The following is an 18,870-nucleotide window of genomic DNA, read 5'->3' as shown; positions in this document are numbered from 1 at the left end:
CCAGGCCTAGTGGTATATGCCTGTAATCCCACCTACTCGGGAGGCTGAGGCAGGAGAATCACTTGAACCTGGGAGGCGGAGGTTGCAGTGAGCCGGGATTGCACCATTGCACTCCAGCCTAGGCAACAGAATGAGACTCCGTCTCAAAAATTAAAAAATAAAAAAATAAATAAATACAAAAATTAGCCAGGCATGGTGGCACCTACCTGTAGTCCCAGCTACTCAGGAGGCTAAGGTGGGAGGATCACTTGAGCCCAGTAGGCAGAGGTTGCAGTGAGCCGAGATCATGCCACTGCCCTCCAGCCTGGGAGACAGAGTGAGACCTTGTCTCAAAAATAAATAGATAGATAAATAAATTTAAAAAAAAAAAAACCATACAGGTGAAGGGAAGCTCAGAATATTTGGGACTAAGATATAAATAAATAAATAAAACCATACAGGTGGAACCAAAAGCACTTTGCAAATCGCCATTGAATGAATATCAGTACTGGCAAAAAAAAAAAAAAATTAACCTAATCGATACCACTTACTGAGCATTGGCTATGTACCCACTAGGCACCATTAGGTACTTACCATACATCATTTCATTTCATCTTCACAATCCTGAGGGGGGTCTATATCAACCCCATTTTACAAAGTAGGAAACTGGGTATTAGAGAGGCTATATAACTTGTTCAAGATCACAGGGCTACACGGAGGATTCCCTATCCCAATCCAGATGTTTAACTCCCTGACTTCCCAGCCTCTACTCTGCTTTAACAGCAGACAAGGAACTAAGCCATTAGGAGAATGATTGGGGGTGGGGAGCAAACACTAACGTAGATGCTGGTCAGTGTTTAACAGCCAGCTCTGGAGGGTGACTGGTTTGTGGCATTTGCCAATTTCTGTAGTGAAAATACTCCCAACATGTTAAAATTCAGGCTACCAAAAGAACCAAAACAAAAACAAAACAAAATACATAAATAAATAAAAATAAAATCTGGGCTACCAAAATGCAGGTCACTGGACACGGAGTTGGAAAAGAAACGCCCAGTCCATGCTCAGGAGCAGACACCAGCTAGCTCCAGCACGCCGTGGGAATGAACCAGCACGGTGATGAGAAGGCATCATTATGCCTTTGTTGCAGACCAGAAAGATGTAAACTAGGGAAGATCTTAGAAACTCCTCAAATACTGTAACTGTAAAACCTTTCTGCCAAATACCGCCACGGTAAATCTGATTATTTTTCAGGATGACAGAGTCTATAACACCCACCATCAATGCCTGAGTATCAATAGCCCACATTCCTACACCTTTGCACTACAACAGTACAACAGTGTTGACACAACAAAAATTCATAACTAGTTGTTTGATGAAACACCTATCTTTTCAAAGTTTCTTCTTTTAACTCCACAGATAGCTATAGAATTCACCCATTCATCGGCAAAATATTTGTTAGATACAATCTGAGTCACAAATTCCCAGATCTATCAGGTAACAAGTATCAGTCAGTGATTTATTTCCACTAAGTGTAGAATTCAAAGAGGTGAGGAAATAAAACATAAATAAAAATAATTTTAAAATTTTAAAAATCAAAAAAAATTTCCACTAAGTGACAAAGCAGCACCAATTTTACATTAGCTGAAATTTTGCTCAAGAATAGTTCATGAAAACTTTCCAAGAGGCAAATCAAAATGTGAACATTTCAAAACTTTTAAGAACAATAGCGTTTGCCCATTACCAGTTTAAAGATGAAAGAAGGCTGGGCGCACATTAGCTCATATCTGTAATCCCAGCACTCTGAGAGACTGAGGCAGGTGGATCACTTGTGGTCAGGGGCTTGAGACCAGCCTGGCCAAAATGGTGAAACCCCATCTCTACCAAAAATCAAAAAACAAAAAAAAATTAGCCAGCCATGGTGGTGGGCGCCTGTAATCCCAGCTACTCAGAAGGCTGAGGCATGAGAATCTCTTGAAACAAGGAGGTGGAGGTTGCCGTGAGCCGAGATCACGCCACTGCACTCCAGCCTGGGCGACACAGCAAGAGTCTGTCTCAAAAAGAAAAGAAAAAATAAAATAAAATAAAAATGAAAGAGCTCTTACCTCTCAATAAAAAATGTTCTTATAAGTCTTTCCACGTCTGATCTTACATATTAAGTAAATATTTTTTATTTTTGTTGTTTTGTTTTTCGCTTTTTTGGACAGCATACATAAGTAAATATTAAGTCACATCTTCTTCTGGTGATATTGGAATCCAGATGAGTATAACACTAAGAGGTAACCAAGAGACCCTATGGGTAGCCTCTTTTTATTTTTATTTTTTTTAAGCTCAAACTAAATGATTCCATCATGCAAGGGCAGAGGTAGCAGTATTTGGTTGGCCTAATTGTGCCTGGGTGCCTGATTCAGCAAACTGGAGAATGAGTGAGAGGTGAAACCAGCTGGTTCTCAGGCTGGCAGCAGTAGTCTCTCTACCCAGCTCCTACCACATCATTCTGCACCACACGGTTTCTGCAATGTGGTGGGCCCTGCCCAGCTCCACCCACCACTTCATTTGCCTCCTTGCTAGTAAGGCACTTTCTGGAAGCTGTAGGGAGGACAAGGCCAGCAAAATGCTCATTTGCCTGTGGTTCAGAAGCTGTTGAGACTGTTATGTGTATACAGTTATTGCAGGGGTAGGTTGTGCCTAGGAAATCCGTTTATGTCCACATTTCCTGTATTTACATTTCTGCAAGTTAAGTAGACTGTGGAAAATTCCAAGTCGTTTGTGTAACATCCTACTTCAAACTAATTTATGATGTTAAGCTAGTAAATAATCACTTGATACTGAAAGGAATGAAAACGATACAAAGAAAACATGCTGGATAACAGAAGACTTTCCTTGGTCAAACATTGTTCACTAAGTTACTGGCTGCACAGGATATAAATACTCCAAAGCCTAGAACTATGGTGTACTGGAGGAACTTAGATGCTAACAGAATGCAACATCATGTGTGTCTCCAACCTGAAATGTATTAGATTGTTCCAAACCCACAGACTAATTGCTTGGATGATTGATCGGGACTTAGAATCTAAACAACTCATAATGCCCCAGTATAAAGAGACCATTATTTCCTTTATCTTTATAATATTCAAATATATTATTTAAAAGGGATAAGTATGGAATAGTCATACTACATTTTATTAGCTACTTTTAGTTATGAGAGCTAACTTTCTGGCAGCTTCACTTGGTGATGACTGTTTTAGAATTGGGGGGGCACCCTTCAGCTATATCAACTATTCTGAAACTTAAAAAGAATTTCCTACCAACAAATACAAACACCTTGCTCTTTTCTCACTACCCACAAGCAATTCTGCCCTCTCTCCGTCAGAGTTCCCTCTTGTTCACACATACAACACGTTTTTAAAGGATGTTTTGAAAAGACTGTAGAGAGGCAATCGTGGACCAGGGAGACCGTAAGGAAGCTATTTTAGCAGTTTGTCCAGAGATGACAGTGGCTTAGCCCAGTATGATGATAAAGAGGGAGATGAACGTGGTTTGATTTAGAAAGTTATTTGAGGGGAATCTCTAGAAACCATCCCCACATGACTCCAGTGGCTACAAATACCAAAAAAAATAGGTCCAGGCTCAGTGGTTCTCACCTGTAATCCCAGCACTTTGGGAGGCCAAGGCGGGCAGATCACCTGAGGTCAGGAGTTCGAGACCAGCCTGGGCAACGTAGTGAAACCCTGTCTCTACTTAAAAAACAAAAATTAGCCAGGCGTGGTGGCACATACCTGTAATCCCAGCTACTCGGGCGGCTGAGGCAGGAGAATCGCTTGACCCCGGGAGGCAGAGGTTACAGTGAGCTGAGATCGTGCCACTGCACTCCCGCCTGGCCGACAGAGTGAGACTTCATCTCCAAAAATAAATAAAAATCAAAAAAAAAAAAAGAAAAAGAAAAAGAAAAAATTAGAAATGAACACTTCCTCAGCAACCACATTCCGCCAGGCACATCTTACTTGATCTTCACATTAGAAGGAAAAGTACTCACTACTGGCATCTTTTTTTTTTTTTTCTTTTTTTAGACAGAGTCTAACTCTTGTCACCCAGGCTGGAGTGCAGTGGCACAATCTCAGCTCACTGCAACCTCTGCCTCATGGGTTTAAGCAATTCTTGTGCCTCAGCCTCTCAAGTAGCTGATATTACAGGCGCCCACCACCACGTATGGCTAATTTTTGTATTTTTAGTAGAGAAGAGGTTTCACCATGTTGGCCAGGCTGGTCTCAAACTCCTGACCTCAAGTGCTCCACCTCCCTTGGCTTCCCAAAGTGTGGGGATTACAGGCGTAAGCCACCACGCCCGGCTCACTATTGCCATCTTAAAGATGAGGAAACAGTCTTAGAAAACTAACTTGGTCACAGAGTAAACAAGGAAGCCAAGCTGTGCATCTAGAACTCTCCAATTCCCTTTTTTCCTTCCTTCCTTTTCTTTTCTCTTCTCTTGTCTCCTCTTTTCTTTTCTTTTCTGAGGGGAGGTTTAATAGGAAAAAGAAAGAGAAAGGAAAACAGCTCTCTCACGAGAGGGGACTTCCAAGAGGAAAGAACCCTAGAACTCTCTAATTCCGGAACTCTTCTCTGCTGTGCTATATTACATTTCTTTCAAGTTATTGTCATTTTCATGTGAGTTTACATGTTGTACATTTCAGTCAGGGGTGTATCAGCTATTTCTTCTGGAGCCAGCTATGGTGTCCTTGGCTCATAATAACTCTTCAATGCATGTTCTTGACGGAATGAAAGGCAATTACCGTGAGGTAAAGATGACTATGAAACTTTTTTTAATTGAGATTGAGGCCGGGCACAGTGGCTCACACTTGTAATCCCAGCACTATGAGAGGCTGAGGTGGGAGGATCTCTTGAGCGCAGGAGTTCAAGACCAGCCCAGGCAATACGGTGAGACCCCATCTCTACAAAAAAACAAAATTAGCCAAGCATGGTGGCATGTTCCTGTAGTCCTAGCTACTTGGGAGGCTGAGGTGGGAGGATCACTTGAGCCCGGAAGGCAGAAGCTGCAGTGAGCGGAAATCATGCCATTGCAATCCAGTCTGGGCAACAGAGCGAGACCCTGCCCCCTGAACAAAAAAAAAAAAAAAAGAAAATTGAGATGTTTGAAAGTTGTCAGCCCTGCATCAGTCAAGACTTTTGAGCAATACTCTAATGCCTTTTTAAAATGAAACACAGAATAAAAATAATTCATAATTTTACTTAATTCAGTGAGAAGAAAAGAATTTGTTGTACCCAAATGACAGGGAAAATTTAAATCAGAGGAGAAATTATATATTTACAGTAGACTCAGGCTGCAGAACACTGCATCCATCACCCTCAATTAATTTTGGGGCTGCAAAAGTTTGGGATCTTCACTTTTCTTATTTTGTTTTTCTTAGAATTAACTAATTTCATGTGCTTGTGAAGTCAATATTCAATTATAAATGATCATCTCAAAAATAATCCTTTTCGGCCAGGTACAGTGGCTCACACCTGTAATCCTAACATTTTGGGAGGCTGAGGTGGGTGGATCACCTGAGGTCAAGAGTTCGAGACCAGCCTGACCAACATGGCGAAACCTCATCTTTACTAAAAAACACAAAAATTAGCTGGGCATGGTGGCGGACGCCTGTAATCCCATCTACTTGGGAGACTGAGCCAGGAGAATCACTTGAACCCAGGAGGAGGAGGCTGCAGTGAGTTGAGATCACACCATTGCACTCCAGCCTGGGCAACAGAGCAAAAACTCTGTCTCAAAACAACAATAATAATAATACTTTTCTAGCTAAAGGTTTTAAATGGCATGCCTGCCTTTTCATCTTTGTGACACTATAGATTAGAAATACTATGAGGTTATAATCACTGCACTGTAAAAGCTGATATTACCATCATGTCAGAATATGTGATTTTATGCACACAGCCCTCATTAATTGAGTATTTTTTATCGTGATACCCATTGTTACAGCTGAACTGGAAGGCCAATATCACCATTGCCTGAAATTCTGTGTCGTCTCAGTAATCAAAAAAGTAGGCCGGGCGCGGTGGCTCAAGCCTGTAATCCCAGTACTTTGGGAGGCCGAGACGGGTGGATCACTAGGTCAGAAGATCGAGACCATCCTGGCTAACACGGTGAAACCCCGTCTCTACTAAAAAATACAAAAAACTAGCCAGGCGAGGTGGCGGGCGCCTGTAGTCCCAGCTACTCAGGAGGCTGAGGCAGGAGAATGGCCCGAACCCGGGAGGCGGAGCTTGCAGTGAGCTGAGATCCGGCCACTGCACTCCAGCCTGGGCGACAGAGCGAGACTCCGTCTCAAAAAAAATAAAAAAATAAAAAATAAAAAAAAAATAAAAAAAAAAATTAAAAAAAAGTAATCAAAAAAGTTGGTTTAAGCAAAAGTCATCAAAAATTAGGGCCAGGCGCAGTGGCTCATGCCTGTAATCCCAGGACTTTGGGAGGCCAAGGCAGGCAGATCACTTGAGGTCAGGAGTTCGAGACCAGCCTGGCCAACATGATGAAACCCCATCTCTACTAAAAATACAAAAATTAGCCATGCGTGGTGGTGGGCGCCTGTAATCTCAGCTACTTGGGAGGCTGAGGCATAAGAATTGCTTAAACCCGTGAGGCAGAGGTTGCAGTGAGCTTGGATTGTGCCACTACACTCCAGCCTGGATGACAAGAGTTAGACTCTGTTTCAAAAAAGAAAAAAGAAAAAAAGGAAAAAAAAAAAAAGATGCCAGTAGTGAGTACTTAAAAAAGTCTTAAAAATTGTATGAATGAATACATACCACAAACATTTTATTTTAACTTGAAGTGTATCAATGTATATTAATTTGCCTACCTGTGGATGTAGACCAGTGCCGTTACAAGAGTATGGGTCCACTATGTCTTCTTGGCATATACATCACATCTACTTTGAATCATCTCATTTCCAACTTTGGTTTCTTTAAAGTGGCAGGAAGTCTTAAAAACACTTTTGAAGCAATTTGAATTCAGACTCTTTCCAGTTTTCCTTATACCAGTTTCCTAAATATTTACAGTTGTCAGATCAATTACTAAAAGGACTGCAAATTTTTTTTGGACAATTTGTCTCTTTTTAATCTTGCCAAAGCATTCAACCAATTTTTTTGTTGTTGTTGTTGTTTTAAGATGGAGTTTCACTCTTGTCGCCCAGGCTGGAGTGCAATGGCACAATCTCAGCTCACTGCAACCTCTGCCTCCCAGATTCAAGCGACTCTCCTGCCTCAGCCTCCCGAGTAGCTGGGATTACAGGCGTGTGCCACCATGCCTGGCTAATTTTGTATTTTTAATAGAGATGGGGTTTCACCATGTTGGCCAGGCTGGTATTGAACTCCTGACCTCAAGTGATCCGCCCGCCTCAGCCTCCCAAAGTGCTGGGATTACAGGCGTGAGCCACTGTGTCCGGCCCAAACAAATTTTTTTAGAAATTACAATTCTCTTTTTGCCTACACAGATCAACAGTTAATATGTGTTGCGTTAAATCACACAGTTACAATACAAAATACAACTGGCATGAACATAAATATAATTTGGGAATAAACACAATTGGCATTTGATAAGAATACAAAGACATGGGTAAGAGAAGCAAGTACCTACAGAGTGGCCCTCACAGGAAGGAGTTTTGAGGGATCATTGGCTTCAGTCAGTGCATTTTTCAAAGAACGAATTCATCAGTTAACCCAGCAAGTTGATTAAGTTGAGGCTACTAAATAAAAGAGCTTCTGATATTACATTCACATATAAAGCGATCACTTCTAAAATTAGCTCCCAACCAAACATCCTTTCCTATCCAGACCAATGTGGACGGCCCCCTTCATAATACTAATAGCAAGTGCTTCTACATACTATGTTCTTCCACCAGAGTGTTAATGAGTTTTCTGTGAGTTCGTGTTAATAATGAAGTACGTGCAATTATTAACCAATAGAGAAGCAGAGAGACGTCAAGTAACCTGTCCAAAGTTCTACGGTTGGGACACATAATAGAGCCATACCCTAATCCAGGCTGTCTGTTGCAAAGTTGTTGCTCTTAATCATGCTATGTTCCCTCTTAGTATTATTATTAAATATTGTAAATAGTCAACAATGCAAGTCAAATCAACCACAAACTGGGACCGCAAATCTTCTGAAACACAAGGATTTCATTTCTAATTGTGCTGGAAAACAGAACTGCAACCAAAGTCAATGAACAATGAGGTGCTGGCAGAATCAGTTAACAATTAAAGAGGAGGAAACTAACAAGGTTAATGAAACAGGACCATATGACACAAATTATCTTGTTCAACATTCAACCAATATTTACCAAGTGCCTGCAATGTGTCAGGCTCTGTCACAAATGCTATAGACAAACCCCAAATCTCTATCCTCATGGAGCGTATATTTTGTGTGAGACAGGCAATAAACAAGATCAATATCTTTACATACAGATTAAGAATGGCCACTGGAAGGCCAGGCGCGGTGGCTCACGCCTATAATCCTAGGAATTTTGGAGGCAGAGGCGGGCAGATCACTTGAGGCCAGGAGTTCGAGACCAGACTGGCCAACATGGTGAAACGCTGTCTCTACTAAAAATACAAAACATTAGCTGGACATGGTGGCAGGAGCCTGTAGTCCCGGCTACTCAGGAGGCTGACACAGGAGAATTGCTTGAACTGGGAGGCAGAGGTTGCAGTGAGCTGAGGTCATGCCACTGCTCTCCAGCCTGGGCGACAGAGCAAAGTTCTGTCTTAAAAAAAAAAAAAAAAAGTCCATTGGGAAAATTGGAGTCTTCAGACATTTTTGCAAAAATGAACCTCTTCATATGCCCCTTCAAAAGCTAAATGTAGTTAATGGGAAACCTGGTATTAAACCACTCATAGACAACCTGCTTCTGGGGCAGAGGTTCGTAGTAGCAAAGCAGCTCCCTCCCTCGCTATGAGCTACTGAAAGTCAGCGCTTGACACCAGGGTTTATAAAAAACAAAAAGAGAAGGAAACTTTCCTTAAAAAGTTAAATGTGAAATGAAAGACTTACTATAATATAATCATAAAACTATTTTTCTGTATTGGAAAAAGAATGCAAGGCTGGGCGCGGTGACCCACGCCTGTAATCCCAGCACTTTGGGAGGCCAAGGCGGGAGTTCAAGACCAGCCTGACCAACAGAGAGAAACCCCATCTCTACTAAAAGTACAAAATTAGCCGGCGAGGCCGGGCGCGGTGGCTCATGCCAGTAATCCCAACACTTTGGGAGGCCGAGGCCAGTGGAACACCTGAAGTCAGGAGTCCGGGCCCGGCCAACATGGTGAAACCCTGTCTCAACTAAAAATACAAAAATTAGCTGGGCATGGTAGCAGGTGCCTGTAATTCCAGCTACTCAGGGGGCTGAGGCAGGAGAATCTTTTGAACCTGGGAGGCAGAGGTTGCAGTGAGCCGAGATCGCGCCATTGCACTCGAGCCTCGGGGATAAGAGTGAGACTTCGTCTTAAAAAATAAAAATAAAAAAAAAAATTAGCCGGGGCAAGGTGGCACACGCCTCTAATCACAGCTACTCGGGAGGCTGAGGTGGGAGAATAGCTTGAACCGGGAGGCAGGAGGTTGCAGTGAGCCGAGAGTGTGCCATTGCACTCCAGCCTGGGCAACAAAAGTGAAACTCCACCTCAAAAAAAAAAAAAGCATTTTCTCTATAAAGATATTTTATCTATAAAGATCAGCATCTGAAGAATTAACACATACTTGTCATAACCCAAAATTTGTGATTGTTATATAAATGTAAGTTAAACTCGTTATTTTCCTAATTGTTAGTATCATTTTTGAAGTTAAAGACCTGACCAAACTTCTTTTACTTCATTTACTCTGCAATTTTGTTCCCCTTTTTAAAGTGGCTTGATTCTAGGTGACCCAGTTTTCTGTCATCAACTACTGAGCAGAGAGTGTGGGGTCATGAGGTAGAACAATGTGGGTGGCCAAAGGCCGCAATCTATGCCACAAAACTGTATTCACACAGAAAGTGAGACGTGCTAATAAAGAGAAAAGCCAGGATCTAGAATTGTCAACACTGAAGAGTAAAGGATCACAGAATATCATGAGCAAGATATCATGGCAAGAGACACATGCCAAAAAGAAGATGGAAGACAGTGGTCTACCAGCTGGAAAAAGTTAATAATTTGATAAGAAACTATAACAAGGTAAGCGTGATTCGGCTTGAGAATGTGGGTGTGGTCTTGTGCAACTCTTTTTTTTTTTTTTTTTTTTTTTTTTTTTTTTTTTGAGACAGGGGTGTCGCTCTGTCACCCAAGCTGGAGTGCAGCAGTGTGATCACAGATCACTGCAGCCTCAGACTCCAGGTTCAAGTGATCCTCCCACCTCAGCCTCCTGAGTAGGCGGGACTATTGTAGAGACAGAGTTGCACCATATTGCCCATGGCTGGTCTCAAACTCCTGGACTCAAGTGATCAGCCCACTTCAGCCTCCCAAAGTGTGGGATTACAGGCATGAGGCACCACACCCAAGTGCAAATCTAAACTAATTTTTTGAGGTTAGCTTTTATTTGTCCTTCCTTTTGATATGCTTTTGTTAATGGTTTCAGAATAAGAAATATCACTTTAGGCCGGGGGCGGTGGCTCAAGCCTGTAATCCCAGCACTTTGGGAGGCCGAGACGGGTGGATCACGAGGTCAGCAGATCGAGACCATCCTGGCTAACACGGTGAAACCCCGTCTCTCCTAAAAAAACACAAAAAACTAGCCGGGCGAGGTGGCGGGCGCCTGTAGTCCCAGCTACTCGGGAGGCTGAGGCAGGAGAATGGCGTAAACCCGGGAGGCGGAGTTTGCAGTAAGCTGAGATTCGGCCACGGCACTCCAGCCTGGGCGATAGAGCGAGACTCCGTCTCAAAAAAAAAAAAAAAAAAAAAAAAGAAATGTTACTTTATGCTATTCTAACTTGTTATATCTCATGGTGGTTGGGCCCTTTTTTTTTTTTTTTTTTTTTTTTTTTGAGACGGAGTCTCACTCTGTCGCCCAGGCTGGAGTGCAGTGGCGCCATCTCGGCCCACTGCAACCTCCACCTCCCGGGTTCAAGCGATTCTCCTGCCTCAGCCTCCCAAGTAGCTGGGACTACAGGCGCACGCCACCACGCCCAGCTAATTTTTGTATTTTTAGTAGAGATGCGTTTTCACGATGTTGGCCAGAATGGTCGCGATCTCTTGACCTCATGATCTGCCCACTTTGGCCTCCCAAAGTGCTGGGATTATAGGCGTGAGTGAGCCACTGCGCCCAGCCTCATGTTTTTAATTTAATTTTCTGATAGGAAACCCATTCATTTGGCTAAAAAATAAAACAAAAAGGTATGGCTTATAATCATCCTTTCTCCTCATCTGCCAATGTCTCACTGACCTTGACCTACTCCTCCCTCCATCACACACAGATAAACCACTTTTATTTGTTTCTTTATGCAAGCTAATGCAAATACACATTATTTTTCTCCTCTTTTTTCTCCACTAATGAGAACATACATTGTTCTGCATCTTGCTTTTTCCCATGTAACAATGTATCTTGGAGATTTTTCCATACAAGTGTATTGACGTAAAAAGAATCTGCTAGGTACAGAGAGCTTTCACTTGAGGTATCCTTTAATAAATAAACCACATTTATTTAGGCAATTCTCTACTGATGGTCATTTGTAGTTTCCAATCTTTTGTTATTCAAAGCAATGCCCTGAGTAACATTGTAGAAATGCCATTCTTCACATGGGCATGTATACCTATAGGATAAATTTTCAAAAAAAAATGGCTGTTGCATCAAATGTGTGTGTGTATCTGTCATATCCATAGATATTGCCCAAGTCCCACCATGGAGACTGAAATCAGTTCACGTTCCTGTAAGCAATGTAGGAAAGAGACTGTTTCCCCATATTCTCACCAGTACTAGTATCAAACATTTGGGTTTCTGCTAACCTAGTAGATCACAACTGGCATCAGTGAGTTTTAATTTGAATATTTATTCCTATTCATAAAGTTGAATATCTTTTCATATGTCTAAGAACCATTTGCCAATTTATCCAATATGCTGAAGAATAACAATGTTACAAGGAGAAAGCATCTGATAAGAAAGCTGATTGTAAATGTCATACTGGGGAGAGGTCCTCCTTATGGTTGTGGCTCTTATTTAAAGTGTTCAACTGTGCTAAAAACATCAGACCATCAGAAAGGCTGAACAATGTTAGAATGTAAAAGGAAACTCATCCTGAGGACTTCCCATCACCAGCCACCAAACTGAATGGCCATGTCAAGCTTTTCCTTATGGGATCTGCCCTGTCCTGGGGTAAAGAGTGAGTACCCAAGAAATACTCATTCAGCAAATACTGAGAGCTTTCATCGATCTTACAATCCAGTGAAGGGAGACAGAAAATAAACATAATGAATAAGTTAAATCACATGATTTGTTAGAAGGTGATAGGTGCTATGGTGAATAATAAGATTGGATATGGGGACCAGTAGTGGTCAGGTGCGATTTTTAAAAAAGGTGATAAGGGGCCGGGCGCGGTGGCTCAAGCCTGTAATCCCAGCACTTTGGGAGGCCGAGACGGGCGGATCACGAGGTCAGGAGATCGAGACCATCCTGGCTAACACGGTGAAACCCCGTCTCTACTAAAAAATACAAAAAACTAGCCGGGCGCGGTGGCAGGCGCCTGTAGTCCCAACTACTCGGGAGGCTGAGGCAGGAGAATGGCGTGAACCCGGAAGGCGGAGCTTGCAGTGAGCTGAGATCCGGCCACTGCACTCCAGCCTGGGCGGTAGAGCGAGACTCCGTCTCAAAAAAAAAAAAAGGTGATAAGGGCAGGTCTCATCAAGATGATAACATTTGAATAAAGGAGGTAAGTGAAAAAGTCTGCAGGAAGGTAACATTTGAACAAAAGAGGTAAGTGAAAAATAGCTGCAGGAAGAACACTTAGCAGAGGGAATAGCCACCGCAAAGGCCTTGAGAAGGAGGGGTGCTTGATGTGTTAAGACACAAGGCCAGTGTGGTTGAAGGGAAGTACAAAGGGTAGGGGTAGAGGAGAGCAGGAGGTGATGAGCTAAGAGAGATACTGTCAGCCTGGGATGGGGGTGCACACTTTTAATCCCAGGTACTCAGGAGGCTGAGGTCAGGTGATTGCTTGAGCCCTAGAGTTCAAGACCAGTCTGAGCAACATAGCAAGACCCCATCTCAAAAAAAAAAAAAAAAGAGAGAGAGAGAGAGAGAGATAAGGTTGAATATTTCAGGGCCAGTGGATAAATGTAGAGTTACTTCCATCACTTCTCTATGTCTGGTTCTTTTTTTCTTTTTCTTTCTTTTTTTTTTTTTTTGAGAAAGAGTCTCACTCAGTCAACCAGGCTGGAGTGCAGTGGCATAATCTCAGTTCACTGCAACCTCTAGCTCCCAGTTTCAAATGATTCTCATGCCTCAGCCTCCTGAGTGGCTGGGCTCACAGGCATGTGCCACCACGCTCAGCTAACTTTTTGTATTTTTAGTAGAGACCGCGCCCGGCCTTCTTCTCTATGTGTGGTTCTTACCCACATCTTGTTGCTGCACCAAGGACTTGTTTTCTAGGAGTGGGCAGAGGCAATCTAGTGCTCCGGCTGCTCAGGTAAGCAGAGAGCAAACAACCTAAAAGCCCCAGGCACACATGGGCAATCAATACATATGTTTGTTGTGTGTTGGCTGAGAACTCCTGGCAACCAAGGGGCAATTCCATGCCTTTTTCTCCTGTAACTCTGCTTTTCCTGAAGGCTTCCTTGGTAAATTGTAAACCCTTTCCTTGTAGGGTCTGTGATTTGAGCATCTCACAAGTGGTTCACCTTGTCAGCTTATTTTTCCATTTCTGAATGTCTCCCATTTCAAGTTCACCTTGGAGTGATATTAATCACAACTACATCAGACACCTTCGTGAACATTCAAAACCTGCCTTTACAGCCTGACCAATGAATATCACACATGATCTGTCCTCAGTCTTCAGATCTGGGACAAACATGGCTATTGTTTTCTCAATAAGCAGCACTGCAGGCTGGGCGCGGTGGCTCACCCCTGTAATCCCAACACTTTAGGAGGCTGAGGCAGGTGGATCATCTGAGGTCAGGAGTTCGAGACCAGCCTGGCCAACATGGTGAAACCCCGTCTCTGCTAAAAATACAAAAAAATTACCTGGGTGTGGTGGCAGGTGCCTGTAATCCCAGCTACTTGGGAGGCTGAGTCAGGAGAATTTCTTGAACCAGGAGGTGGAGGTTGCAGTGAGCCAAGATTGCACCATTGCACTCCAGCCTGGGCGACAAAGCAAGACTCTGTCTTAAAAAAAAAAAGGAAGCATTGCAGGACACAGCAAGATGCCATCTCTACAAATACAAAAAGAATTAAAAATTAGCTGGGCATGGTTGTGCATGCCTGTCTACAGTCCCCAGCTATTCAGGAGGCTGAGGTGGGAGGATCAATGGAGCCCAGGAGGTGGAGGATGCAGTGAGCTGTGATCCCACCACCTCACTACAGATTGGGCAACAGAGTGAGACTTTGTCTGAAAAAACAAACAAACAAACAAAAGAAGCAGCACTGCAGGTAGAGTAGTTCTTTACTTTTTTTTTTTTTTTTTTCCCCCTGAGACGGAGTCTCGCTCTGTCACCAGGCTGGAGTGCAGTGGCTCTATCTTGGCTTACTGCAACCTCTGCCTCCCGGGTTCAATCAATTCTGCCCCAGCCTCCCGAGTAGCTGGGACACCACGTCCAGCTAATTTTTGCATTTTAAGTAGAGATGGGGTTTCACCATGTTGGCCAGGATGGTCTCGATCTCTTGACCTCGTGATCCGCCCGTCTCGGCCTCCCAAAGTGCTGGGATTACAGGTGTGAGCCACCGCGCCCAGCCAAGCAGCTCTTTACTTTTTCTTTTTTTTTTTTTTTTTTTTTTTGAGACGGAGTCTTGCTCTGTCGCCCAGGCCGGAGTGCAGTGGCCAGATCTCAGCTCACTGCAAGCTCCGCCTCCCGGGTTTACGCCATTCTCCTGCCTCAGCCTCCCGAGTAGCTGGGACTACAGGCGCTGGCCACCTTGCCTGGCTAGTTTTTTGTATTTTTTTTAGTAGAGACGGGGTTTCACCGCGTTAGCCAGGATGGTCTTGATCTCCTGACCTCGTGATCCGCCCGTCTCGGCCTCCCAAAGTGCTGGGATTACAGGCTTGAGCCACCGCGCCCGGCCACAGCTCTTTACTTTTACACAAGTCTAGAAGGATCTATCCTGCTTCAGAAGCAGGATGATGGCACTTGGGCCTGAGATGTGCCATGAGAAACCAAGCCTAGGTTTCTTCCAAGCATAATACCAGATGGGAGGGCCAGGCGTGGTGGCTTACTCCTATAATCCCAACACTTTGGGAGGCCAAAGCAGAGAGACTGTTTGAGCTCAAGAGTTTAAGACCAGCCTAGGCAATATAGTGAGACCTTGAATCTACTGAAAATAAAAAATAATAATAATAAATGGAAAAAAAACAAAAGGCCAGATGGGAACATCTTCTCAATATAAATAACATCTCTTCTTTCATAGGTACTTCAAATTTGCTTCTGTGTACTATTCTACCTATTGCTCTCTTCCCTGCATCTTTTAAATGCTAGTTCCCCGGGTACGGTGGCTCACACTTATAAATCCCAGCACTTTGGGAGGCCAAGGCAGAAGGATCACTTCAGGTCAGGAATTTGAGACCAGCCTGACCAACATAGTGAAACCCTGTCTCTACTAAAAATACAAAAAAATTAAGCCAGGTGTGGTGGTGCATGCCTGTAATCTCAGCTAGTCAGGAGGCTGAGGCAGGAGAATCGCTTGAACCAGGGAGGCAGAGGTTGCAGTGAGCCGAGATTGCGGCACTGCACTCCAGCCTAGGTGACAGAACGAGACTCTGTCTCAAAAAAATAAAATTTTTTTTGGCCGGGCGCGGTGGCTCAAGCCTGTAATCCCAGCACTTTGGGAGGCCGAGACGGGCGGATCACGAGGTCAGGAGATCGAGACCATCCTGGCTAACATGGTGAAACCCCGTCTCTACTAAAAAATACAAAAAAAAACTAGCCGGGGCGAGGTGGCGGGCGCCTGTAGTCCCAGCTACTCGGGAGGCTGAGGCAGGAGAATGGCGTAAACCCGGGAGGCGGAACTTGCAGTGAGCTGAGATCCGGCCACTGCACTCCAGCCCGGGCGACAGAGCGAGACTCCGTCTCAAAAAAATAAAATAAAATGAAATAAATAAAATAAAATAAAATAAATTTTTTTCAAAAAAATGCTAGTCCCCTCCTGCTTGATCTTTGTTTCCCCTTTCTCCACACTCCCCACCCCCGCCCCCAAAAAACGAAACAAACAAACAAACAAAAACCAAAAAAAAAAAACAAAACACAGAACATTGTTCACCAGACAGAATGGCTGCAGGGAAGAAGACGCCCTACATTTTCTATCATAGCAGTAACAAACCTTGGGTGTCACCAACCTTATCATCTGTTCACCAACCAATGCATGTCCAGAGGAGTCACACTACTTAGATAAGAATGGATGGTTCTAACGTTTAAAGAATCCCGCCACTATGAGAAAGGCACTGAGCTGGAACCCACATAGGAGGATCAGATCATTGTCCCTGGCACTGAAGTGCCCCTCAGGAAAGGTAGAGGCCAAAGCACAGGAAAACTGAATGGGTAAAATAATACAAAAGATGTCACAAGTTGTCGACAAGTTGAGGGCTTTGGGGTCACAGTGTCCAGAGGTGTCTGGTGCAGCTCCAGAGAATTTAAGCCAGACTTCCAAGGACCTGGGGGCGGCACAGTGTTGCTTTCTGCATGGCTGGGTGTGAATTCTGCTCCTACCATTAACTAGTGTGACATCAGTGTCACGTTGATGATATTTCACCAATTTTACACCACGGCTCCCTTGCAGGAAAAATGAGCCCAAACACCCACTTCAAGGGATGTTGGGATGCAGAAGTGAAAATAGTGGCTGTTTAGCATATACCTGGATCTACCTCTTGTACAATACATATCATCTATCAGGACCCATCTTGTTCCAAATATCGCCTGAGAACGTCTTGCTGAGATTCTGTCCCATACCCAGACTGAAAGCTCTACCGTCTATCCTGAACCTCTCCTTGCTGCCACCCTGTTTCACGCTCCGGGTACAGGCAAAAGTGCTCAGCGCCCCACCCACTGCCTCCCTAAACATCCCAGGCTGTTGGGAGCACCTCTCCTCCTGCTCACACCTTAGCCTAACCACACGACGCCCCCAGCTGGGTCCGGACGCCTTCCCTCCCCATCAGCAGCGCTCCTTCTGGTCCCTGTGCCTGCTCCTGGGGCCCCGGCGCCCACCCTGCCTCTCACCTGATGTAGGGGAGGAAGGGGTTGACGTGCCCGGAGAGCACGGCGACCACGTAGGAGATGATGAAGGCGGCTGACGACCAGGTCACCAAGAGGAAGGGGACGAAAGCCATTCCCCTCAGGAAGCACAGCATCGCGCCGCCGCCGCCAACAGAGTGCTGCGCCCAGCCAGGCCAGGCGCCGGGTTGCTCCGGGCTGCCTGGAGGCGGCGGCCGGGCGCGGACGGTCACGGACGGTGGGAGGGGAGGCTCCGCGACGGCCGGGGCAGGCCCAGCCCCGGAGGGAGGGGAAGCGCGAGAAGCGGAGCGAGGTGGCGGGCGGCGAGGCTGCCGGGCCAGAGTGGGTGGGGCGCGGGCGGCCCGGGCTTGTTGCGAAACGAGTGAAGTCACAAAGCTGCCCGGCAGGGTCGGAGGCGCGCGGCGACCTCCCAGCGGACGCGACGCCGGAGCCGCCAGAGAGGACGCGGGGGTCGGGTTCCTTTCGCTTTTGGTTCGGACACTCGGCTGGGGCTGGGTTGGGCGCGGGCGGGCGGCCTGGGGTCACTGGCTTGGACGCCCACTCTGGCCTTCCCACCCTGGCCCTACCGCGCTGGCTCTTGCGCAACTCTGGAGAAAAGGATTTATTTCTCTCAACCCCTCCCTCCCGGGGGATTTCCGGAGTGCCGGGCCTCGCACCCCGAGGGCGTCCCCTCCGGGGTCCCGCCGCCGGCGCGTCGCGGCAGAGAGAGTGTCCACCGCGTGGTGACACCCACGCCATCCAGTCGCGCTACTGCTGCGGGGGTCGGGCAGAAGTGTTCAGTGAGGTTCGCCAGGCCACGGGGCGCAGATGTGGCTCCCACCTCAATGGTGAACACCCGAAAACCCAGACAGAGTGGGAACGAGTTGGGTGGAGAGTAGGCGGGTGGGGTGCGGTGCGTGCGGGTGGGACTGCGCTCCCACGGAGCCGGGAGGCCCATTGTGCTGCTTTCCAGCAGAGCGCAACTGGAGAATATTTCCTGGAAATAAGATTTCCCAGGCCGGGCACCATGAATAGCCATCACTCCTGGAATGCCATCACTTTGGGAGGCCGAGGTGCGAGGATCGCTTGAGCCTAAGAACTAGAGATCAGCCTGGGTAACATAGGGAAACCCCCATGCTACAAAAAAAAAAAAAAAAAAAAAAAAAAAAATGGGGAAAAGAAAGAGATCAGCCTGTTACTGTGAAGTAGACATAAGAGACTCCATTTTGTTCTGTATTTGAGATGCTGTTAATCTGTGACTCTACCCTCAACCTTGTCCTTGCAAGAGACATGTGCTGTGGTAACTCAAGGTTTAATGGATTTTGGGCGTGCAGGGTGTGTCTTTGTTCCTAGAAAAGCTAGGTATTGTCCAAGGTTTATCCCCATGTGATAGGATGAAACAATGTTGCTAAAAGGTTTATCTCAAGGCACAGGATTTTCCTTTAAACTTATTCATGTCACAGAGATCCTTGTTCTTATGTCTTACTGCTAATTTCCTCCCTAAAAACGATCCTATTGTCCTGCT

At 45.2% G+C, this 18,870-nt stretch overlaps 1 protein-coding gene across 1 annotated transcript in view; it reads right to left on the bottom strand.

Moving 5' to 3' along the window:
• DRAM1 (DNA damage regulated autophagy modulator 1) overlaps positions 1-17,937 on the bottom strand; it is a 46,190-nt gene extending 28,253 nt beyond the window's left edge. The window contains exon 1 of the mRNA XM_050750235.1: positions 17,352-17,937. Coding sequence (XP_050606192.1) covers positions 17,352-17,482 — 131 coding nt within the window. The 5' untranslated portion in view covers positions 17,483-17,937. The remainder of the gene's footprint in view (positions 1-17,351) is intronic.
• Positions 17,938-18,870: the final 933 nt, after the last annotated feature.

This window comes from Macaca thibetana, chromosome 11 (genome assembly GCF_024542745.1).
Source record: "Macaca thibetana thibetana isolate TM-01 chromosome 11, ASM2454274v1, whole genome shotgun sequence".
Lineage (NCBI taxonomy): Eukaryota > Metazoa > Chordata > Mammalia > Primates > Cercopithecidae > Macaca > Macaca thibetana.
The sequence above is the reverse complement of the archived record's forward strand: the minus strand, read 5'-3'. Positions and strand labels throughout refer to the sequence as shown.